The 26,982-nt window shown below is 32.0% G+C and overlaps 2 protein-coding genes across 3 annotated transcripts; both read left to right on the forward strand.

The window, feature by feature from the left end:
* Positions 1–814: 814 nt before the first annotated feature.
* On the forward strand, positions 815–18,095 carry LOC136988490 (transcription factor Sox-8-like). 2 transcript variants are annotated; one of them, XM_067286360.1, is made up of 4 exons: positions 815–1,008; positions 13,036–13,417; positions 16,681–17,054; positions 17,327–18,095. In XM_067286360.1, the coding sequence occupies exons 2-4, from the start codon at positions 13,056–13,058 to the stop codon at positions 17,920–17,922; spliced, it is 1,332 nt and encodes a 443-aa protein (XP_067142461.1). In that variant the 5' UTR covers positions 815–1,008; positions 13,036–13,055; the 3' UTR covers positions 17,923–18,095. The 2 variants fall into 2 exon arrangements, with proteins under 2 accessions (XP_067142461.1, XP_067142462.1); XM_067286361.1 differs by lacking the exon at positions 815–1,008 and adding an exon at positions 1,014–1,103.
* Positions 18,079–26,913, forward strand: LOC136988525 (mucin-22-like). Its single transcript, XM_067286396.1, has 10 exons — positions 18,079–18,391; positions 18,896–19,005; positions 19,267–19,325; positions 19,398–19,567; positions 19,636–21,807; positions 22,371–25,496; positions 25,570–25,758; positions 25,834–25,964; positions 26,039–26,260; positions 26,573–26,913. The coding sequence occupies exons 1-10, from the start codon at positions 18,079–18,081 to the stop codon at positions 26,630–26,632; spliced, it is 6,552 nt and encodes a 2,183-aa protein (XP_067142497.1). The 3' UTR covers positions 26,633–26,913.
* The last annotated feature ends 69 nt before the right edge of the window (positions 26,914–26,982 follow it).

The raw sequence follows: 26,982 nt of genomic DNA on the forward strand, positions 1-26,982 counted from the left end.
ATTTAGTCGAGAACTTTACATAATTAAATACGTTAGAAACTATTTAAATTAATAAATTATATAAAATTAATCATATTTTTTTTTATTTAAAACGAATTTCGAGAGGAAATAAACGCCTAGTTTTTGTTTTTCTTATACATCGACACGAGTCCTTTGTATGGTGTATGACACGGCATTGTTTTACCAGAAGATTTTTTTAGCATTAACACTTAAACCCTTTCAGTAGTTTATTTTTATGTATAACATTTACTCGAGACATGTGCATATTTAAATATAGACGTAAAAACCCATAAAAACTCGGCACGGTTTCTCTACATCCTCACACACGCCGATAACTGTAATTTTTCTTTAAATTAATCGAATATTTAAATGCAAAATTTTTATAATAATATCCATTTACGACGTGTCGGATTGACGTAACGGCGACGACAACCATTGACAAGTAATAAGTAGTAAGTTACGCGTATACAAAGCCCCCGCTCATTGATATGTCTCGAAAGCGCTATCGTTTACGTGACGAGCTATCACGATTGCACGAAAACGAATGGTTGTTTGCGCTATTTATTTTTATAAAAGCCTTATTTTTATATGACTAACGAACCGAAACTTTGTTAAGACTTAAATTTTAACTTTTGTGTAGATCGCTTTACTTCTGAAAGGGGGGAAATCTTCTTCTCTAAATGGGCAGAAAGCCAACATTTGTTTCTAAATCTCTCGCAATTTTTTCTTTTTTTTTTTTTTTTCTTTTTTCTATTCTTTTCATTTCGGTCTGGAGTTAAGTCAAGTAATGATGACACGTTCACCTGAACTTTAACATTTGCGCATGTATCATTGTCAGAACATGTTGGAGTTGATGGGTGGTGGAGCGAATTCTCCAACGAGTTCCTCTCTATGCGGTAGAAATTTTACTAATTGTTTATTTTGCGAGTCGAGTTGGTGTTGGTGGATGTTACATCATGATTTTTCAACGGTTTGAAAGTTTGCTGCCAAAATGAGATGGGCAAGAAGGTGCGTTTCTACTTCTTCTTTTCCCCCCTCTTCTCCTCTTCTTTCTTTTTTATTTTTCTGTTACCAGAGTCAAGATAAATTCCTCATTTTTTCAGGTAACTACTTTTGTGGATTATAGCGCGATAAAATAAACCGATTTTTCTCGAGAAAAACTCATATGTGGGGCAAATAAAACAAGATAACTAAATATACGTAGGCCTATATATTTTTTAAAAGTTAAAATTTGGCGTTATTATTAAGATTTTCTTCGTATAAAAGTGGAACACGTTTGACAAACTAAGATTTAGGCCTACTTAATTTGCCAATTAATTAATTAAAAACTGTATAAAATTAATAAAAACGTATTCTTTAACGTCATAAAAATAGTTTAGGATTGTTTTTTTTTTTAAAATCAAAATTAAAGGAAATAAATGTAATTTTGTAACGTTTCTGAAGATACTCGTGTCACATTGGCACGTCTCGACAATTGTATTCCACTACTCCATTTTCTTTATATTTTTTTAAAGCATCTCCACGTACCGCTTTTACAGTAATTTAATTCCTGATATGTTTCAAAACTTCCAAATTTTCCATCTTGTGATTGACGAAGCGTGTAATGCATTAAGTAAATAGAAAAAAAGGGGCATTTTTTGATTAATTATTTAAGAGTCCCGCGCCATATTTTATCTCGAAGAAATTGGATTTTTGTCTTAGACCCCATTCTAAATATATTTTTTTTTTCTTATGTGGAACATCATTTTTAAGAGCGTGAATGTGGTTTTCCCAAAATAAATGCAACGAAAATAGATGGTACGAAAAATTCACCTAATTATTAAAGTCAAGAGTAGCAGCAATTGCTACGAATTGTTTGACTAATTACAAAGTAATACCGTAATTAAATTTAATTCTTTTTGTATTATCTCTCGCTATCTATTCGTATGCAGACTCCATTGTTGCCAAGGGTTCCTAATTTCTTATTGTTACAGTTAGGCATAATGCCAATACTTTCTTGTAGTGCATTCCTGGCATTGACCAGATGCTGTTTCGCAGTCCTGTCTTTGTACTTGCCTTCATTTGTTGTCTTCGAGACAATATTGTCAGAAGTTTTCGCATATATCATTTATCTTTCTGAAATTTTCCTATTTAAATTAGTACGAAAGTATTCGTTTCTGTAATTACGAATCTTCTTTAAGTCGTAATATCGATTTTAAGCCAGGATTTTGGTCTATAAAATTAAATATATATGCAATATTTTAATTATAATATATAATTTTATGCATATAGAGACTATCTTTTGTATAAATTACCGGTTTTAAATAATATTTTAGGCCTTTATAAGTGAATCTTTCTAATATCTTTTCATTTAAATTGGTAGAAAAGTATCCATTTCTGTACACTAATATTGTTTTTATCCACAATTTAGGTCTATAAAGATAAATCTTTCATAATACTTCTAGTATAATATACAAATTTACAGTTTTATAAACTATTTTCACCATTAATCCCTCGTTTTAAACGACATTTTAAGCCTCTAGAGGTGAATAAAATGGAACAAATAACTTAATCTATCATCGAGATCAAAGCCATTTAAATACATCGGTTCTTTTTTAAAGGTAAAGAAATACTCCAACTCCTCAATATTGTCAATTATGAAGATAAATGGTTTTAACCCTTTGGGTTTTCCTTATATTAGACAAGTACAGTACAAAAAAAAAAAAAATCGAGTGGTTCTGTTAGCCTATGGGCCGGTGTAAATTGTACTGTTATCAAGAACAATGACTGAACGAAGGTATAATATTCAAGTGGGGATGAGATAATTTTCTTGCATAGTTGCGGGGATACAAATCAGGTAAGTACACTGTGGTTAGGTCTGCGATTCTGCTGGTTGAAGATAAAGAGATTAGCCTCTCTACTCTATATGCATGCTTATGAGAGTGGGTAGCAAAGTCATACGTTTGTAAACAAATCCGGAAGAAAAGTCTTACTGATAATTCATAGTAATGATTTTTGTTAATTCTTTTCTTTTTACTACGAAGATAAAGGGGTTAACTTTCGCTAGAATACTGTTTCTTTCGTGTCTTTCTATTGTATAACTTAGCATAGTCGAGTTCTAAAGCATACTTTTTCCTCTTTGCAGTTATGTCAATAATATAATTTGAATATAAGATGACGATAAGCGCTGGATTTCTCTTGGTTTAAGCAAACATTTTTCAGATGTTTTATACGTAAAAAAAGAGAGAGAGAATTTATGCCATTTTATAATGTATAATAGTTGCATGTTAAATGTAATTAGAAGCAGGAATGTCAGCAAAGTCGGATGAACTTAGACAGGTTCGTGTAGTGAGTTAAATTATATAAATGCGGCCTTCTCTGAGTTATAATTGTATAGGCCTAGCTTATTATTTCATTTTATATTGTTTTAGCTCTAAAATTTTGAATTTATTTTAATATTTTTTTATTATTATAAAAATATAAGAGACAAACAAGACTATCAAATATGGGAAACTCATTAAAATTTAACATATATAAATTTTTTATTTATTATGAATTGTATGAGGCCTATGTATTCATTATATGGGTTTAAAGGTTTAGAATTAAGTAATATTAGCTGTAATTTATAATAATAATAGAGTTTTAATTCTCTATATAATCAGAAGAATAAATTATAAAATATATCATGTTGGCTAATAAATTTAAATATATCACAATATTTCGATTATAATATATATAAATTTACAGTTTTATACACTAGATTACTTGTTCTAAATGGTATTTTAGGCCTGTACGGGTGATTAAATCCATTTTAAATATATACATTTACTTATATAACTCTATTTTTTTTATATTACTTTATCCATATCATAGCTATAGGTCATATGAATTTATCATTTTACATAAATAAAAGGCTTAAATAAATGATTTTATTCGAGATTTAAACAAATTTTACGAGTTAAAACACTTTATTCTTGTAAACTTTAACGACTTTAAAGTAATTTTACTGTTAAAACTAAATTCTTATTTAAAGAAACACAGATGCAATTCCAGGAATAAGTGACGTAAATTGATTTTGTTCTTTTTCTCCCCTTCACCCTTCTTTGAAGTGTGAATCAAAGACAATCTTGTAATTAAAAATATATTATGATTTCTTTGATGTAAATACATCAAGTTATATTATCAATATTCATTTAAAATATTTGTTTAATAATCAAGAAGTAAATAATCTCTACACTTTAACTGAATAAACTTCATATAAATCAGACTATTATTTATTTATTATTTAATTAATCAATAGATTAGGCATTAAAAAATTAAATTTAATTAAAAAATAAAGCTTAATTTATTCATTTTATATATATATATACTTATTAACTTATAGGAATTACATTTACAGGTATACTTATAATAATTATTCTGAGATGTAAGTACACTACATTAGATTTATGGGCATAATTACAGGAAAATTTTCGATTGAAATCAGTATAAATTATTAGTACTTTCTGGTCGAAATTCAAGTTTATTTTATATTTTATTTAAGTGTCTTATAGTGTGTGGGAATAATTAACACGCTGCTTATTTAACAGAAATATTACGGATCAATTTAATTATAATTAACTAAATTTATATCTTGTCCAAAAGTGGATGAAGCATTTTGGTGGTGAGATACTTTCGATATTATTTACATTTGAAATTATTCGAGAAATGCGAGAAAAAAAGATAACATGTGATCGATAAGAAGGAAGACATTCAAATGCACACATATAAGTCAGATATCATCAAAGGAGCATTTGTAATCAAGCAATCTCGGTTTCGACAAAGTGTCAAAGCATCAGAACCGAATCCAATTGCTCACAACGCAGAACTTTTACGCCAATCAGAAGAAAGCAGTTTGTCAAAGCGAGTGACAAATCGCCCTGCTTTATACAGAAATACCAACAAACGATACACGTCATATCCATCCTGTTGTACGTCGTAAGGTGACAACTCACCGACTCCGAACGCAGATGGAGCAACATATCCTCCACTTCCTTTGCGATCTTTCATATTTCTACTATTTCAATACTTTCACACTTTTCAACGTCACTTAGCTATGCAGTTTGGAACGCCAGGCAGCAGAAAACTGGACAAGTGTCGTTTGTGAATTATGAGATTCCCCAACGAATACTTTTTGTTGGGGGAGCAAGAAATAGAAACGGTTCCCCGTTATTTTTTTTTTTTTTCTTTTTTCTTTTCCTTCCTTCGTACCCTACTCGAGTCTGGCCCTGCTCCCAAATGCGATATCCACCTCGATAACATACCACACTCGACTGCATGGGACACTGCACCACTTAATGATGCGCTCCTCTCTGGCACAGTTCTCCATTGTTTGACTTCAACCAAACATAACAGCTTTCAGACTGCCGGACCTCGGCTTAGAGATGCCGAAAAACGCATACGATGTCCGCTTAAGGGGGGTTTCCGTGTTTATCCCCCTTTTTGTAACGGCCTTCTTCTCTCTTTTACACCAAGTGCTAATGAATATCTTTATGGCTGTGGGCAAACCTTTGTTAGTTGAACTCCCTTATGATGCGTGATAGGATGTCATTCGTCAACTCGCAGATTTTTTAAACCTCTTTGCTACTTAGGTAGTTTGGCGTTGAAAGATTCAACCTTTGCTCAAATCCTTACCGAACTTCGTAGATTATTCTTTTAAATGCGCTACCGTTTTGCCACAATTAAAGCTGCAAAATGGCATTATATTCAATGGACGGAACAAAATTTCTACACGAATTTGTACTCGAAAAAGTATAACACCCATCGAATTCTTTTATACTGATATATAAAAATGGAGATAGAAGTTGACAACTTTGATAACATTGGAGGAAGATATGCTAATCTCGCAAAACTTATGTCACTCCGTGTGTCATAACACACCTATTACACAATTCGAAGTAGAATCGTGGCTATGTTCCAAGAACCATAGATACCGCAACGAATAAAATGATATAGCATCTGTACTTGTCACCATTTCTCATTTGTTTTCGGCATTGGACACAGCCCATCAGTTAAGAAAAGGTTGTGAAGCAAATTTTTTTACTATTCACTACCGGCTTAGTGTTACTTGAAAAAAACTCTTCTAAATGATAACTGACAAACCAGATAATAAAGTAGACCTTATTCATTATTTTCCTGCTGACAAAGAGATTGGATACAATAAATAAAAATGCGATAACGATCGAGAAAGATTTAAAAAAAAGTCATTTTTTGTGGATCTACTTATCCCAATTAAAGTCTAAACGTATCTTAATAAATTAATTCTTCTATATTAATACAGTAAAGTTAGAATTGTCACTGCTCTGTTTTTAGAATAAGACATCACCAATGGATATTTATCAGATTGGATGGGAACGATTCTGTAATTCAACACCTGTTTCATGCTGTCTGCATTGGATGGTGCTCTATCTCCTGGTTCATCTAAGTTCTTGCGCGCAGAAGAAGGATTGGGTACCATCCCTTTACAGGGGAGAATGTCTAATTGTGGTTAGTTTCGACATTCCTTTCACTTCCCTTCTTCCAACTTAGATAAACCGTAGAGGTCTTATCGTAGTGTTGTCGCAGTCGCATTCTATTGCCCTTGATAACAGTATCCGAAAAAAGAATAACTGCTGGAACAATAGACCTTTCTTGAAAAGACTACAAGATAAAAGAGCGGAAAATTTCCAAAATTTGCATAAATCATTCATTTTTAGATATCAGCAAAGCCACTATCTCCATTATCTCATTCGAGTTTAACACTTTTAGTGTCTTGTCAGCGCATATTTAGCGAGACATCACTCTAAAGAAATCGTCAAAAATTTCGAAAACTATTCTTAAAATATATATATATATATATATATATATATATATATATATATATATATATATATATAAAGGGATAAAGGATGATTTATCCAGAAAAGACAGAGATTAATACGATTTTCCATCTGAAAAGCGCTATAATTTCCTCACTTGGATAGTTTCAGACAAATTTATCACGAAACTTTACTTTTTTTTTTATTTTAAATATAAGATATGCACGAATAGCCTTCCGAAACTTGGTCATTTCCACTAGAACAATAGGGTGCACGGTTGAGGTGAAAAGTACATTCACATATACAGTATCTTAAGAATAATAGTAGAAAAAATAAAATAAAATAAAAACGAAACTACGTCAGGTTAGCAGAGGTGGTTATAAAACCCGTCAGTTATTGGTAACGTGTTATAGCAAGATGTCAACTACATACAAGCCCGGTTCTAACAACATATTAAGAAGAGGGAGAGAAGCCATCTGCGAGCCACGCGGCCTCTTCTATCACGTGGGAGGGAGAGAGTAATTTCACGGTAATGCTCGGCAGTCGATGCTGCGGCATCCTTTGACATATGCCGCTTTGCCATCTTCCATTCCTACTCGGGTATTTATTTGTTAGTACTGAAAAGCACACTGGATGTTCTATTAGCAGCGTTTATTTTTTAATCCCGTGTTTCTGGTGTAAACAATAAGACTTAAAACTCTACACGTGCGTACCACATCTACACTTTGAAAGGTTGATATTATGCAGAATACATTTCCTTTTTCCCCGTTTAGCTTCTTGTATAGTTAAATTTCTATAAAAAGATTTCTCCATTTTACGAAAATTCCCATCGAAACTGACGGTGGCTACGGGCAAAAAGGGAAGTTGCCTGGGATTCCCACTAACAGGGGGGCATACAGACTAATCTTTTAAACTCATTACTGTGGTAAGAATATCGAAATTTAAATTTTGACCATATCCGGAGGCCCTAGATTGCCGGTTTGGCGCAAGCGAGGGTACACTGGCACAGCGAAAAAGTCGCGTTAAAAAAAAACGAAGGAGAGAGATTTCCCCAAAAATTCCCTGGAATTAAAATGTTTAAAATTAACACTGTACACGGGGCCTCTAATTAAATTTGCCTGGGGCCTCGCGAAGCTATAACACGCCGCTGAAAAACTGATTCTATTAAGGAGAATCTTCGCAAATGTGTGCGCGTTATAGCTTCACGAGGCCAGGCAGATTTTGAATTAGGGGTCCGCATGTACAGTGTTGACTTCAAATATTTTTCTTCGAGGGAATTTTTTAGGAAAAATGTTTTCTTATAATAGATTGGTTTGGGACCCCTGTTGGTAGGGACCCCATACAATTGCCCCTTTTTTTCGCCCATAGGATAACGCACCACTGTTTTCGGTGTGTAAGCAAAAAGTTTAGATTTAAATCAGCAAAAAGACGAATTTACGCCTAGATTCTGCAAGGTAGCTCCCGTATATAAATATCTTTCAATAAAAATAAAAATGGCGGCGTTTTTTTCTGTATAAAAAAAAAAAAAAACGCATTTATGCCGCCAAGAAAACGCAAATTAGCCACGATCGATGCACAACAATATAGAATTTATTTATCTAATACAAGTACATTGACCTTTCAGGGTTCATTTGCTAATTCTTCATTGAAAGAACGTTTTATTCTCGAAGAGCCAAGAAGCTCCATTGAGTCAAAAGCCGGATAATACTTTTTAAAGTGACATAAGTTTAAAAGAAACTGCAATAATGGCTAAGATCTATAGCCTAAAACACTTATGCAAATAATAATATCGGCTAAATAAAATCACGACTCGATTAGTTCTGCTGCCAACTTAATTAAGGCAACGATCAGAATTTCTTTTTTATTTAAGGAGAGAATTTTTAAAATTAAATAAATAAATAAACTTATAAAAGATTATTTTTTATACTTAAAATATACGAAATTCTTCTTTATTTACTGAAGAAATCTTTAAATTTAAGTCGATTTACTAGTAAAATTTTCTTAATTTCTGCTTAAAAACGTGCGGTTTATAAAAACTGAGATTTAATTCAAGTCATCTTAAGCGCTAATTTCAAGAAAAATTGCCTTAATTTTATCTTAAAACGAATTTCTAACGGATTAAAAGTAAAACAGAGAGATAAAAAAAAATTAATTTCAGCTTCACTAAGCTGAAACTTAAATTCTAAATGTGGTAGAGGGGGAAAAAAAATAAGATGTACGAGTTTATTATTCGCATCCTCCTTGTCAGACCCACAGGTAGATATGCACTCCATATGCAAATAACGTTATGTTTCTGAGAATCGAGTTGTTAAAAAAAGCTTTTGGAAATTCTTTCTTCATCTATGGAATAATAATTACCGGCGGAGGAAAAACTGTCCCACATTGTTGAAGTTCCTAATGGAATGGCTACACGAAGCCACAGAGCCTTAATGATGCCATTACAATAGAAATGGTTTGTGTAACTCTTCTTATTACAAAAGTCTATTATTTTCAAGACGGGCCACTTACCACAGTGGTTCACCCCTGATTCGCATATGTTTGTAAACTAAACATTGGCCCTATTAAAGTTTCGAACCTCTTTAATGTCTTACTTTACTCGAAGTTCTCGTTTAGTAATTCGAGTCACACCAGGATTTCTCATTTCCCCCCCTTTTTTTTAAGTAATAATTAATGTATTTTACAGTTATCGATGGTCGGTTATAAGTTAAATTTGCAATCTTTACGACCCAAAATGACTTTTTAGACGGGAAATAAGCGTTTAAAATGACATCAAATTCGCGTGTTTTAATTAAAACTACTAATTTTAATTGAAAATGTAGGGTTTATTAAAGTAAAATTTGATGTTTTCAATTTACATAACCAAAAATGTCGCGTTTAATGTTTTTTTTTCATAAATATTTAGGGCCTTTATAAGAAATAAGGCCTCAAATCTTTATGAAAAGTGTTGGATATAACGCTTGCTTTATTTATTTATTTTTCGAATATAAATTCAGCTTATTAATGTATATATATATATATTTTTGTTCAGAAATAAAAAATTTATTATATTTATTCTTGTTCTTAGAGAAAATATTTTATTTTCTATTGAAATTCATCAAAAATATCGCGAGAAAACACGCAAAGTAGGCATTACAATTTATGACTAAATTTCGCATTAATTACAATTTGACAATTATATAAATGAATAATCAACTTTATATAATTAAAAATAAATTTATTACACATTCAAAAATATATATATTTAAATTTTTTATTAGGAAAAAACAGTCATAAAATTACTCTACTGTAGTAGAAACCTAAGTAACAATTAATCCACATTTATCTAAATTAATTCTATAGAATATAAAATAAATAAATTAACGATTTAATAATATATTTAACAATTTAAACTTTAATTTATGCACAAAATTATACATAAATTTAAGATATTTTTCTAGTGTAAACAACGCTTTTCTACAGCAAAGTTCAAGAGGCCCTACACATAGAATCTATATAATTTTACGCCTTTAAATGATATTTAAAGCGAGTTAGATGTAAATAATTTTTAAAATATTGAAACAATGTATCGATAGGGCTATAATTTTTATAAATTTAACACTTATTAAGCACATTAGATCCCATTAAAAACAAGAATAAGTCAATTACTATCATTTAAGAAGGGACAAACTTTATCACTCTAAATTGCAAAAAAATTGTGTTCCTATTGTTTCGAGGTTGCTCATTTAATTTTAAGCACTGAAAATTTATATATTTTTTCCCAATAAAGATTATTTTCCTACCGAAAAGACATTGACTTTCGAATGAGTTATAAATAATCAGGCCTGAACAGCTCATACCTTAACTATTTTAGCGTTATTTTTCTTACTAAATTAGCCTATTATGTCTCAAAAAAACTAATTTTTACTATTAAAAATTTAATTTAAACTGTGTTTTTTCTTAATATTAGGTTTTTATCCATTCAAAAATCGAAGAAATGTAATTATTTTGGTTAAAAATAATCAAATATTTCCTGATTTGTAATATATAGGCCCTACCATTATACATTTATTGGGTATTTTGATAATTTTTTAGATAATTCCCATAGAAAATAACTAAAAAAATTTATTTTAATTAAAAATTACTCGAATATATATGTAAAATTTAATATTGAGTAGGCCCTAATAATTAAATATAAGGCATTATCTTTTCTAAAATTTATAGAAAACAATCAAAAATACTCAAATATTTCTCAAATTTGTAATAGATAGGGCTTAATTTTTAACAATTCTCACTAATACAAAGCTTTAAAAATAATTAAATAAAGTAGTTTTTCTTTAATTATTCTTAAATGTCTTGAAATTTCAAGCCAAATATTTAAATATTAGGCCGAAACATTATAAATTTTTAAGGTTATTCCAACAGAAAATGGCTAGAAAAATACAATAATTTCGACTAAAAACGATCAAACGTTTCTTAAAATACTAATTTTTTGCAATAAATTCGTACATTTTATGAAGCTAATAAAAGATTTTCGGTAGATTAACGGAGAGGAATTTGATAAGGCCATAAAAATCTAGCATTAAAATTAAACTACAGCTTCTACGATTTACTAGAATTATTATTACACTACTCAAATTTACATATTTTGATTTTACATCCCCATTTCTCTTATTAATATCACTAGAGATAGAAGGAGAGAGAGAGAGAGAGATTTACATTACTGCACGTGTTGATAATTACGAAACACGATACTACTTCATTTTAATTAAATATAAAAATAAAAAAATAATTAAAAAAAATATCAAACATATTTAATGCCAAGACTATTTTTTTTTTTGATAAATAAGGTTTGAAACACATTCATAATGTTATCGGTTTAATACCAGATGCATGTATAAAAGAAGAAAAATTAAATAAAATTATTTTAATATCACAAAAAAAGTAATGTTTTTCAATCATAAATGGGAAAATTTGTAATTTTTTAAACTTTTTTACTTTAATTTTTTGTATTTTTTTAGTGATTTTGTAAGAAAATTGCGCCATTCTTTCTATTAAAAATTGCAGAAAAATAGTAATTTTTTTTCTGTAATTTTCTTACAAAAATTAATTTTAATAAAATTTTCTTATGTAAAAGAATTAATTTAATCAATTTTCTTATAGAAATTGTCATTTTTTTTTGTTAAAAATTAGTTGTTTTTATTGAAAATAAGCAGACAATTTTGTTTAAAAATTATTAAAATTTTTATAAAAATACAAAAAATGACTGTAAAATAAAAAAAAAATTATAAAATATACACAATTGTTTCCATTTATATTTATTTAAAAAAATTTTTAAATGCATTTTTTTTTAATTGAAAATAATAAGAATTTTTATATAAAACTTAATGAACGCAATCAATTTTCTGATATAAATTAATTGAAAATTGACAATTTTCATTAAAAACAGGCGATTTTTTTTAATAAAAACAATGCCCATAATTAAGGACATTTTAAATACAATTTTAGTTTTTAAATAGAAGAATTTGCACCCTATTTTAAAATAATTATTTCTAAACTTTTTATTTCAATCGACACCATCGAATACCCAAGAATAGTACAGATTTAAGGCATGAATAAAGCTTTTTTAAAGTGTTATTTAAATTTCAGGTCAAACTTTATTTAAAAAAAAAGTGCGGTAAACATTAGTTTTAAGCAAGTTGTGGGGACATGTTTACTAACATAGACCTAATATTTCAATAGAGAGTGTCTATTTAAGATTACTGACAACATAGAGAGTTCCAGATGACATCTTTTATACAATAAAACTGTTCTTCGCAACGCTATTCGTATTACATCGTTTAGTTTTAATGGCGTTATATTCGAGATAGATAATCTCGTAGCATCGATAAGAAAACAGGTAATTCTTACCTTAGCTCATAACGTTGATAATTGACTAATTACAACCCTTAGAAAAGATAAAAGCATATAATTTTCTGCTCGACACAACCTAGATAGTGTCAAACATATTCGAGGCGTGGCTGCACCTGTTCGGCTGTTTGTCAGTCGTGTATGGTAGGCGGTGCTTTCTTTGGTTTTTCCACCAATAAAAATGCAGCTGTCTCGACTTATAAAACGGCTGACAATACTTGTGATGCTAATTTGAAGCGAGTAACGACACAAACAGTCCCCCTATTCAATGCTACTTTATCCGCGTTTTAAAAACTTAAGTTAATTATTTACAATGGAGGCATTTTACTTGCAGATAGTATGTGATTTGTAGTTATGGCAATGGATGAAGATACCAGAGAGTACGAAGATTTGGATGCCGTATCTGTTAGCAGTTCGCCAGGACCCGAAGGACTTTCGCCCGATTGTGACGCCACTGGTAATCCAATTACGTCACAGGATGCGTTAGAATCGAACCCGCGGATACAGGAAGCCGTATCGAAGGTGTTACAGAGTTACGATTGGTCTCTAGTAGCTAAAACTAGTCGGCAGAGTGGATCGGATAAGAGAAAACCTCATGTGAAACGACCCATGAATGCATTTATGGTATGGGCTCAGGCCGCTCGAAGGAAATTGGCAGACCAATACCCTCATCTACACAATGCCGAATTGAGTAAGACATTAGGAAAATTATGGAGGTGAGTCGATTTTCGTATACGTAAACACGTCGTTAAATCGTCCGATTTGCTCCAATAACCCGAAAAAAAACATCAATTAAAAATAACTCTATGATGACACGCGAAGAGATCCTTCATTAAAAAGAAACGAGTGTTTCGTTACTGATTTTTTCAAATCCAAAATAGTGTCGATTTATATATATAAAAGTGACACTCCTTAACTAGGAGCAAGTCGAACGAAAGGCGCAATTTTCAGCAAAATTGCTCCTTTACTTGATATGTCAATCTTGTTTTAAAGAATTAAGTGCTACATAAAAACGCATTTACGGTAGCTAGACTATCATTTTCGCCTTCTGTTTCGGTCTTAGACCCGTTTCTATTGTTAGTAAATTGACTAATAATGTAAGTAAAACGATACAAGTAGCTTAACTGCGTCAGTAGCATAAATAACACACCCAAGTAAGCGTATCGTATAGTCTAACCACACTTACCTATTGTCCGAATACATATATATAATTAAAAATTCGGGCTTTTTAAATGAAAATAATATCCGAAAACTAAGCAGTTTAGGTCTAGGAGATGACGTGATACCAAGTAATAATAGCGTCATAGCGTCACCACACGTAACAAGTGGTTACAATGTGCCTTTATATTCTACTTCCTATTAATCAAGAAACAAGCGACAATCTATGACGTTGTTGCCACTCCCTCAACAAGTCACCATGAAATGCAAAAAAAAGACCCGCTAATTCTTTCTTACCTAACAAGCTGACGTTACTATAATTATAAACCTTCGTCTAGAACCTTAAAAGTTCATTAAATAGACGAATAGAACAGTTTAAAACATAGAAAACTGTGTTCATTTTTTAAACAATATATATTTAAAATATATATATATTATCTTTTATTTATAATACGAGCCGAAGTTCGAAACTATGAGGAGTTTGCACTTGAACTGGCCAAACTAATGACACAAGGGCTTGTGTTTAGTTGTGAAAGGATGCATTGTTCGGGCACTGTCAAGTGCCACGCGTGTTGCTGCGGGCTAACATGCACGGTCCGTCGTTCCACACAACACATATTACTGTTCATTGTGTAGGTAGGGAGGGAAAAGTCACAGACTGCGTTTATACTGATTGCATGTTGTTGGTTTGGCCTGCATGTCTGGATGCATGCTTATAGTTTTCCGGTACTGGCTCATTTAAACAGGTGCTAAAGAGAGGAGAGGAGAAGAAGAAGAAGAAAAAAAACTAGATAGAAAAAAATAAAAAATAAAAAAAAGAGTGTAAATTGCGCTTCGTGCTTTTACCCCGTTCCGTATCTACATGTTTACCATTTCAACTCTTCGACTTCATGAAAACGTGATTATGGACATTTAAAGATATATTTAGGTGATAGGATATATATTTTTAAAGGAAATATTTAGTATAAATAAGAGCTTTATAGTGTTAAATGATCAACGAGTTTAGTTATGCGAATAACAGATGGCGACACTTTAAATTTACCCGAAAATCTTTATTTAAAAAAAAGAAATGTTCGGAAGTTGCACCGAAAAAGTAGAATTTTTCACTTTTATATTCAGATTTTTCGTATAATTCGTGATAAATATCAAATTTTCTTATGTCTTCTACAAAATCTAGCATCTCGTATTTCCGGAATATGAAGAGTAATCACTTTTTAATTACTTTTATCTACATTCCTCCTTCCCCGATTTATTCATATAAAGTTTCATAATGACCTTTTTTTTTTATGTATCTAACACTATAAATCGCAGGTTCTTGACTTCTACTTTTCTCTGTTTAAATCGAATTTAGCATAGAAACTCCGAGGAAAATCGAACATATACAAAGAGAAGCGAGGAAAAAGTCTATAAATTATATTACAAATCCATTAATTTAGCTTTTATACTTTTATCTCAAGCAAATTTCGAATTAACATAACAGCTCGACCTTCCTAAAAAACCCCTATTTAGCCAAGAAACTATGAGGAAAAATTGGCTTTAAGTGAGGAAAAAATCAATAAATTTTATTATATTAATAAATTAATAAATTAACTTATATATATATTTTTTATCTTTAAGAAAAAATAAATAAATTTTAAATTAAAACACAACAGTTTCTCTTTTAAAACCACATTTACAGATGCAAGAAACTAGTTCTTGCATCTGGAATTCTGCTTCTGGATGGAAGAATTAAGCAATTCTGCTTCCAGATTACTAAAAATCTGGAAGGAGAATTAATTAAAATTAAAATTTATACAGGAAATAAGTAACATTTTAAAGATTCATTCCTAATAAAGAGAAAGAAAAAGAAAATTAGGTTAAATTTGATGAAGATTACAAAGCACCATTATGTAATTTAATATAAATATTAAACATGAAACAAATCGCAAGTTATAAACGCTGCGAAATGTAATTTGAGGAGAATTTTGCTTAAGAATTGATTATTATGACGTCTTTATATGTATTTATATAGAGTCTATTCAATTTTTATACGGAGCCTAGATTCGGTAACGTGATAATGATGAAAACTTATAACCATCCGATGCCGTATTTGTTCACCATTCACAGATGCGGCACTCTTAATTTAGAGATTAAAAAAAGGAAAAAGAAAATGGAGTAGGGAGTAGATTTTTTTCATGTTTTAAATTATAAAACACGTGTTTGAAACACTCCAAATAATTATTATTTTATTGGGAATAATTAATTTTATATGATGTATTGTGTGGCGAATTGTTCGGTCGGTGAAAGTAGTGAGTCATGTGTTTGTTTTGGCATATTTGCAGCTCGTCTACATCAGAATACGATTGTCTTGCGATCCGATCTCTCTTGCTTTGCAAATTCTTAACCGCCGGCGACCATTGTGTTAACGTGGAAAAAAAAAAGACGAGATAAGAATTTTTTATTGTTGAAGTAACCGAACCTCTGGCTTAGGATGCGCCTCTTATCTGTTAAAGTAAACTTACAAATTTTAACTTCTTCCCCAAATTTATCTGCAAAATCTGAACTACGTGACAGACTATAAAAATGGCAAATGGCCAGTTTCTTCGCTATAACGCATCAATCAGAAGAAACGTTAAAATTCGTTAAAAATTGCAACTTATATTAATTATTTCCCTTTGAAGTTTATACCGAGAATATAACTAATTAAGTAATTTTATCTTTGTGAACCATCGCGATTATTATCTTTGTTTTTTTATCTAAACATGAGTCTACCTCAATTTGTGTAATTAAAATCCTTAAACAATGATTCTCTCATTAAGAAATTGGTGTTTTCTTTTATTAGAATCCTAGGCGATGACGAGAAAAAACCATTCATCGAAGAGGCTGAAAGACTTCGTTGCAAACACAAGAAGGATTATCCAGATTACAAGTATCAACCGCGCAGAAGAAAACCATCCAAAAATTCGGCTTTCGTAGCTTCACCTTCCGAAAGCGTGAGTGGAACTAATAAAAATTCGCCAGTATCGGCTTCTATATCGGAAACGGGAGAAGTCGATGCCAAACACTACAGTAGCCTGTACTCGAGCCGATCCGTTGGATACAGTTCGCACCCGCAAAGTCCACCGACTCCACCTACTACACCCCGATATACGGGTCATAATAGGGAAGATCATCAAGTCTCGGCTCCACCGGATATCGCGGTTCCTACTGTTAAAGGTGAGTTGCAATATGCGAAATTTTTAATGGAGGGAGAGTTCGGGAAAGATGCTTAATAGTTTGGATGCTTGTTCCGAGCGAGGAGATGAAAATGTGTAGGTTGTAAGCTCTTAATTTATATATATATATAAAAAATTTGACTTGTGACTCAAGTGTTAGGCATCTCTCCCAGATATGCTCTTTATCGTGTACTTCGTGGCAGAATTTAGTAATAGATAAGAGTAGGAAAGGATGTTAGAAAGAGTAAATGTCAGGTCTGATCTTTCTTTTAGGTAACCAAGACCTCACCAATTTAGGTAACACGAACTCCAGAACTAACCAGTGCAAATATGCTTCTATCGAAGGACCCACCAGTGCACACGTTTCCGTCGATCCTTACGTTCACATCGGACTTCCAGGATCATCACAGTATTCCCATCTGACGACGGCATCTACATCGGCTAGTGGATGGCAATTTCCTCAAGATCGCTTGAGGATGGGGTGTCTAACATCCGTCCACGCTCCACGCGAGGACCATCCGCTTTCTGGAGATACACTCATGGCGACTGGTAGCTGCAAGGAGGTAGAAAGAGGCAATCCGTCTTTGGAACTGTATCGAAATCATCAATACGGCGCGGATTTTCATGCTCGAAGACCAGCATCCGCGGGTTTTATGGATGCTGATAGTTTTTCTCATTGTGCCAAGGCTTTTCCAACTCCGTCGGGGTTAATAGGTGTTCAGAGTTGCCCAGTTTTCGGCCACGTTGTCCCTTCCAATCAAGAACAGCAATTGTTTCCCGGTGACAATCGGAATAGCCAAATTGACACTAGCACCTCGTGTGCCTATAGTGCTTCTCATTCTCTGGGACACTTTCTACCACCCAAATAACATTTGTTATTTATCTCGTGACGATAACCGAAGATATTATTTATGTTCTGTCTTTCGTCTGTTGTCTTTTATCAACACAAAAAAACTGTTTGAAGATGTTTAAATGGATATGTGTGTGGAGTGTAGATAAAAAAAATATATATTGAAATAAACTAAATGAGTTTTATATCGTTTCCCGGTTGTTTTGAACTTCTTTTAATAAAAGAAAAAACATTTTTAAAACACGGAAACAATACTCTTTACCTGTTTTCGGGGAAGAAATTGATCTCTAATGTTGCATTCATAATCGCGTGTAACTCTCCTGGCAAATGCCAAGTGGCCTGTGCGTATGTTGTTCCGTTGCACGTACCAAAGACGTGTTTTGTTGACAACAATCACCATGGTTATGCTGTTTGTCACGTGATAAAGCTCGACCATAAAGATAACGTGATCAATGTAGCAATATTAAAGGATATGGACCGAATTTCTGGTGAGTAGGCCTCTTTAAATAATCATACTAAAGCTTATTCTATAACGTAGTTTAATTACAATATCTTCGTATCGTTGCTTCATTATTGTTTGTTTGTTAAGGAATTTCTTTTAAGGAGAAGAATGCCCTCGCTTGAAAAACAACTCGAATGCTATATAAGTCAATGGCATCTTAGAACTGTTTTTCCTCATTACACGAAGGATACTTTGATGTTAACATTCTCCGAATGCCATATTGTTGCTTTGTCTTTAGTTTTCTTACTTTTTATACGGGCGAATACTTGAATAATTCTTAATAATAGATAATGGAAAGGAGAATAAAAACCGAATTTTTTGTTAATTTTTAAACATAAACTACCATCCCTTATAAAAATGTGATAGATTTATTTCTGTACTTAATATTTTTCTTTTTTTAAAAAAAGAAAAATAGTTTTGTTAAAGAATAAAGCCGTACATCATTTAGTTACTAATGTTTATATTTGATTAATGGGAATTCTTTTCTTAGGTCCATATCATTTTTTTCACTTATATCTACACTTTTTCCTCGTCTCTTCTTTACAACCAATGTGTCCTTCAGAAAGGTATGCTAGCTGGACAGACTGGTGCCTGGTGCAGGTTTGTGTGTATATTTATATATATATTTAATTAAACTCCGTGCCAATAATAATATTTTAACATAAATAAGAGTTTAATTTATAAAAATCATTTATTCTCTTCAATTGATAATGGCGCGTATCGATAAAAACCTTCGATTCGTTTCGTAGACTCGCTAGTTTATTGATTGAATAAGCAGCAATGTTGAAGGTTATAAACAGATTTTTATATAATTATCGATCGATTTGTTAATTTTATATCATTTTTTTGCATATTTTATAGATAAAACGGAGTTTAGAAAACCGATATCTTACAGTAAACGATGTAATTATGCCCAACAGGTAAATAGTGTTAAGTAGACGAAATTTATTCGTGTGGTTAGAGTAGTTTAAATATTTTATTTTATTTTTCAGAGAATGTATTTCTGAGAACGTTCGCTACCAGTTTTCCATTCGTATAAATGCTGACTACGATCGGTTAGTTCGAGGAAAAGAGAAATGGTTTGCTCAGCACATCACTCGTCGTTTATCAAACGTGTTAAAAGTGCCAAATTCGTGTATAGAAAACTTAACGATTACGAAAGGTAATAAACGTTTGAAGTCGTAAAGAGTTAAATAATTCAATTCTCTAATCGATTTTCCTATTCTGTAGGGAGTATTTTCGTGAATTTTACCGCTTCCTTCGCTTCTTGGTTATCCAATTCGACGAAGTATAAAAGCATCGAGAGGTTTCTAGATAAGAGAAATGCGCCATTATTTACTAAAACTGATATAGAATTACCTGTAAATGTGAATGTTAACGTTACAAATGGCCTTATTTTAAAAAAGGACGTTTTTAACATTACAAAGATAGAAGATACTTCTGATAGAAGAACGAAGGATGGTGAAGACCTTAAATATACAAGGACGATACCTTCAGTAAGGTTATCTATAACGGGTAAGAGACAATTTATCTCAAATACGGACAAAAATAAAACAATAGCCTCATTTAATGATTCATTTATCGCCAAATCTGATTTGTATAAAGCAGCAACAACACTTCCTTCATCGAAATTCGGTGAAAGCCGCTATAGTATTGTAAATAATTACACAAAAAATACATCAGGAAAGGATCTTTCTACTCTAAACAAAAACTTTATTTATACCTCGAATAATTCTGGTTATTTTATTAAAGATAAGTCGCATAGTCAGCCTATCTTTTATAACAATAACAGTGTTGTAACGTCTTCATTGGACAATACCAGTGCTGAGTTTCCAGCTTTAAACAATGTCACACAAGGCACGAATGTTAAGGTGACAACATCAATGCCTAAAAGGTACGTCACAGAATCTAATCTGACAGAAAGATTCGATAATAATGTAAATAACAGCTCATCAATTACTGTAAATGTCGACGATTTAGATTCCTACGTTACAGTGGATGACAGACTTAATACTAGTACTATAATTAACTCAATGATAAATTTAGATAATGAGTCTGATTTAGTGTATTTTACTAACGATACTATAGGAAATTGGACATATTTGGATGATTCCTTTACTGTTAGTAGTGGTAAGAATAGGAATTTTACGAGTTATTACGATAATTTAACATGGTCTTCGAATATACAAGACTCGTTCAGTGACTACAATGTAACAAAAAGTAGTAATAGTTCGGAAGTTAATGCGTTGTTCACTACAGAATTCACGTTAGTGAAGGATGATAGAGTTCATGTGGATGATTCGATTGTGAATTATACAGAATTAGTTGAAAATCGAACAGATTTTCAAGAGAATAATTTAGTTTTTGATGTAAGTATCGAAAACACAACGGCATTTGTTCCATTTAAAAACTTAACACGCGATGAGGATAACGTTGCAACTTTGGTGTGGTATGATGTAACGAATGAAACAACTAACTCATCCAATTATCCTCCCTTCGATAAATCTGAGATTCAAAATTCATCATCATCATCATCATTATCATTATTGCAATTATCTATTAAACCTTTATTCCCAAATGACACCACACTTTCCGTTAGCACTTCTATGCCCGACAGCACAACCTCCCTTACAAATATAAATGAGACGTCTTCATTAGATAATGGGCACGAAACTTTCAACTTCACTGTTGCATCTGTGAATAATTCAACTTCGTCTCTACCTTACACCGCATCTATAACTAATTATCCTACGTTAAGCGATACTTTTCCCGCTCATGACGAAGAAAACGATCAGTTTACAACATCCTCCACCGGTACACAACTGAATGAGACGATTTCTCCAAATTTACTTAACTATTCACCCTTCAACAACGAACAGAATGCAACACAATATTTACTTAATTTCACATTAAACAGCACCTTTCCCACCGATAAAGAGAGTAGCACGCATGAAATCCTCACCTCCTTGCACCTATCTGATGATCCTATTGAAACATCTCACTCGATGAACTCGTCTACTACGTTTAACAGCACCTACACACCAGAGATAAGCGAGATTTTCTTGTCTGGTGAAGTGAATGATACTTTAAATTCGTATAATAATGATTCTTCATCATCGGAGGATTCATCTACGTCATCTTTTTCATATTCATCAGCCGTGTATAGTGTGAATGTTAACTTAAATCATAGTGAGAACGGAATTGACGATCAAGTATCGACCTTGCCAGAAACTGATTCAAGTACTTCGTCCTCTACATCACTGATAGAGGAAGACAGAAATAGAAACAATAGAATGTCGAAAACAACAATTGATCCAGGAAAAACTGCAGAAAATTCAACGCAGCGGGAGGAACCAAGTACTGGTAAACACGTCTTCCACTATTATACTATGGAAGATTCAGGTAAGGAAGTGTGTGTGTGTGTATATATACGTAAAAATATGAATTAATTATGTGTATGTGTTCTTTTAAAAAGCTACGAGGGCGATTATCATAATCATAAACTCCATCATCATATAGTGTGAATGTGTACGAATGGCCTCCTAAATCTAATTTTCTTCCACGATTATCTAAATTAATCGGCTCTCGTTTCTAATTATTAACATTAATACAAAATGGCAGCCTAATTGCTTATCTTTATACAAATTTAAAACTTATTATTATTTTTTTAACATATTAATTAATAGAATACTATAAAGATAATTAAATATAAATCAAATCCTTAATTATTATTATATATATATATATTTTTTTTTTTCTAAAATGTTTAATTTGATTTAGAAAATGTGAAAAAATATGAAGCGAAACTAGTTTTTTTTCCATGTCCTTGATATCTCTTTCTTCTTGTTATATTCATAATTTATAAAATGAAAAATTGTTCTGTGTAGAAAAGGCCGATAAGCCTTCCGATCCAATTTAATTATTACTATTATGCATGATTTATGAGCAAAGATTTTATGTTGCAGATGAGGTTAAATATACCAAAAGTTATTTTTCTACAAGTGAACATTCTCTGGTTAGCACATACGATAAACGGGTATATGATAAAGAAATTATCCCTTCATACGACAGGAAAACGGCGCCGGAATTAAGTTCTACTGATGTATCTAAACCCACGTCTATTGTTACTGGTGAAAAGTTTAATATTATGAAAGAAGAATATTCAACAACAATGGGTGACCTTCAATCATCATCTCTTCAGGATTCAGTAGCTTCAGAGACTAAGTTGCTTACATCTGATGCTGTCACTGGAGATATGTTAGATCTATCAACTGTTAAATCGAATGATTCTTTCGTTACGATGCAGAATCAAACAGGATTATTATTATCGACAACCGAAAGTATACTTTTCTCAAATGTTTCTGACGCACAAGAAGATAATTTCAATGGTGCTTCAACTGATTTCAATCACTTAGAATCTTTCACTGGAGAAACTGAATCTATTGAATCTACAACACAAATTTATCCTGATGAAATAACTTTTACTACAGAATATTTATCATCGTCTACTACAGAATTTCCTCGTTACAGTACGGATCATGTGAGCGTTACCGATTTATCAAGTGATTTTCCGTCACTTGTAAATGATGAAGACGTTTTTGATGTAGATGGAACAGAATCAGCTTTATTTTCTTCTCTTTCTACATCTGATTCAGTTACGATAGGAGTCTCCGAAGAAACTTTTACATCTTATGCAAGTGAGGATGTAGATACAGGCGAAGCTCCTATAAGTACTTTATCAACTATGGAAGAAACTGTTTCGAGTATTCAAGAAAATAAGCCTAATTTAACAACCGTATTGAATTTTGAACCGTCTACGAGTAAAAGTTACGATTCGCTTACGCAATCAGAATTATTAACAACTGAATTATCCAAAAATACAGCCGATTTGGAGCAAACTACGTCGTATGTTGCAGAGACAAGACCTGTATCTTCCACAGAATCTTTCAATGTTAAATCAGAACTAAATTCTAACAGTGTTACTACTCCTTACGATCCTATTGTTTCGTGGCTAACGACAGAAAATAATACTAGATATTTTTCCATAAGTAATAAGCCAAACTTTCTTACAGTGATGGAAAAAACTACTATGGAAACAACAGCCGTTCCTCTAGACAACACGGAAAACACTTCGGAGAAACCCTTTGTAGTATCAACAAACATGCCATTTCGAAAGACTACTTCGAAGGCATCCACAATTACAAATCCTACCTTTTCTGAATTTTATCAAGATGATTCAACGAGCAATTTTATAGAAACCACAACATCAAAAGAAGATTCATCGACAAGTTCTAGTTTCCGATTAGATTCTTCTTTCGAAACTACTTCTAAAACAGATCTATTTACAGCTAAACTTTCAACTTTGATTAACGAAGATGAAGTTATTTCTCCGAATATTAAAACCGTAAAACATTCGTCTAATTATCCAATAAATTCGGTAGTTACAAAAACTCAAGTTATAAATTATACAAACAAACCTTTTACTAGAAAATCATCGAAGAATACGGATTCAACTGAGACGAATCCTCTAGGCCTTTCAACATTTGAAACTACACATTTAGAAACTGCTATACCGACTGATGCATCGATTAATGGTACAATTTTTCATACATTGAAAGAAAATTTAACAACTCCCATTGCCTTTCTTCCTTCGTTTTATATAACTAGGGATGTGCTTACTGATACTACTACCGTTGCTCCTGAAATTACTAAGGCTGAAACAGTTAGCACAGCTAATACGTTTTCATCTGAAAGGAGTAATATTCCTTCATTTTCAACAATTTCTCTTGAAACACCAACTGCTATCCCTGAAAGAACAACTGTTTCAACGAAAAGAATCGATTCTTTTACTTCTGAAATGATTAATATAACTCCCTCTGAAAAATTTAGCACGCTTCCTTCTGAAACATTTAAAGGATCAGTTTCTTCGGAAGATATTCCCCAAATAATCAAAACTACGACTGCTGTTACTCCTAAAAAATCGAGTACAATTACTTCTGAATCAACTAATACATTGCCACCATTTCCTTATAGTACAAGCGAAGCTATTTCTACTTCTGCCGAGATAACGAGTACCACTCCTAATTGGTATCGAACAAAGTCTACTTCAGAAGAAACTAATACACTTCCTACTTCAATGTTTAGAACTACTTCTAAAGCAGCTGCTACAGTATCACCTGAGATAATTAGTACATCAGATACTTCTTCTATCATCAATCAGACAACTTCTGAAATGATTAGCAGTGTTCCTTCTAAAATAATTAGCACAATTTCTACGGAGGCAATTACTGAAACTCCTGCCGATGTTAATGATATAAGAAAAACAACCCCTACCGATTCCATTGTTTCTTCCGAAGTATCACATACTGATGAGACAACTAATACTATTAAATCTACTACTCCATATCAAGCAATTAATTCTCTTTCTTCTCAAACGGATGCTACTCATTTTATTTCCGGAGTATCCAGTATTTTCTCTTCTACTGCAAATGTAAAAGATGAAAATAATAACGAAATTCCAACACAGAGTAAATCCGAAACAACACCCGAGTATCACGAAACACGTGGCTTAGAACTTGATAAAACCACTGAATTTTTAACTAAACCCACTCTGATAACCAAATTGTTTACTTCAACGAAAGCTTCTTTCAATTCGCCTCCGACAAAACCACTCACAATTAAAGATATATCAAGTTTATTCACAAAGGAAACTAAAATAATCGACACAACCGAAACGTTAAAGCCATCTACTACGTCAGCAACAACGAGAAAAATAGAAAACATCATTTCAAGTACGAGTGACTTGCCGAAGAATCCTTCTACAGAAACGACAACTTTTAAAAACAGGAAACATAGTTTAACCCTTCCTTCGAAAGACGAAATTAGAACTTCAAACACCCCATATTTATTGGAGACTTCGAGCGTTACTTCTGTGCCATACGTCGAGATTCCTATGTGGTTCAGAATTGATGCCGATTTTAAGGAAGTCGTAGGAAACAGAGAAGAAGAATTAAAGAAATCATTTAAGTCGCAACTTTCTAAAATAATGCGCTTGCCTCCCGCTTCTATTCAAAATTTAACCCTCTCGGAAGGTAAGTTTAATTCACTTAGTTGATTCGAATGTTAACAAATTAGAATAAGAACACGAAACTTTTTCTACGTAAGGGAGCATCGAAGTAAGCTTTCAATTGGTGCCGAGTAAGGGCGATGGTTACACAGTAGACGAAGAAGTTTTGCGGGCAGCATCCGAAGATTTAAAGAGATTAATTAATAGTAATCAATTAAAACTGAAAGATCTTAATGGAAAAACTTTAATTGTAGTGGCTCAAAATCCCATTACTACACCCTCTCCAGGTAAAAAAAACTTATTAATTTATACTGCATTTATCTATTAAAAGTAGCATATAAATTTTTTTATTTGTGTTTTAGTGGCACCACCCGATAACACGGCGACTATATTAGGAATCGTCTTAGCAATTGTGTTGCTGATCGCCATCATAACGTTCACAGCCATCATGACAAAGTACAGAGGCACCCAAAAATTATCACCGTTGGAAGATGTAAGCATTTTTAAATAAATAAAATAAATACAATTTTTAAATGTATTCTTATTTTATAAAAATTTAATTTTCAGACCAAAAATCCTATTCCTTCTTATCGGAAAATTCCTTACGAAAGTTTACTATGGGCGATATCTACCTCTAAATCGAATCAGCCTACTGGCAAATTCGATTACGACAGTGGACTCTGGGTAGGACCGGGTTCACCGCCAGTTTTCCATGCACCCGAAATTGCCAAATATAATCCTCCAAGTAAAGCCGAAATTCGGAAATCCGTTCGGCCCTCCACTTCAGTTGTAAGTAGATGACGAAGAAGATCCACATGTCTCTCTATGTTGTTGTTGATGTTATATTGTTGTAGGTTGAATAAAAAGTTGTAATTTGAATATGTCGTGTTTGTCTGTAGTAATTCAGTTAGAAATTTCTTCAAGAAGAAGAAGAAAAAGAAAAAAAACCTTTCATATTTCAGTGATTGGTCTTGTTTAATCTCTTCGTGGTTCCCATTTATGTCCATTTGAATATGACTTATGTTGGTGTAGAAGTAATTTAAAAAATTGTGAATATATTGCCGAAAAATTTTGTTTATTTTTTAAATTTTATTTCCTTAGAGACGTAAGTTGAAAGAAGATTGGCACATCGACGACCGAACGTTATTCTGTGGGAGGTAATGAAGGAAATTCTATAGAAGTTAGTCATTTGTTTGCGGTTTATACAAATATGGGAAAGATACTAAATGTAAACAACTCTCTTCTAGCATCGAAGCGTGAAAATAATTACTATATGCACTTAATAATGGCGTAACATTTAAAAAAAAAAATACAAATATAAGAAACGTGATATCGAGTGCCAAAATTTTAGAAGATTAATGTAAAAATCGTAATAAATTTTTACGATAAATAGATTTAATAGTTATATTTTAATAAAAATTGTAATATAGTTAATGAAATAAATAAATAAATATTATTTTAATATAGAAAATATATAAAGCGAGTTAATTGTCAAAAATATTGAATATGTT

Source organism: Centruroides vittatus, unplaced genomic scaffold, assembly GCF_030686945.1.
Source record: "Centruroides vittatus isolate TY-2023 unplaced genomic scaffold, ASM3068694v2 scaffold_3315, whole genome shotgun sequence".
In the NCBI taxonomy this organism is placed as follows: Eukaryota; Metazoa; Arthropoda; class Arachnida; order Scorpiones; family Buthidae; genus Centruroides; species Centruroides vittatus.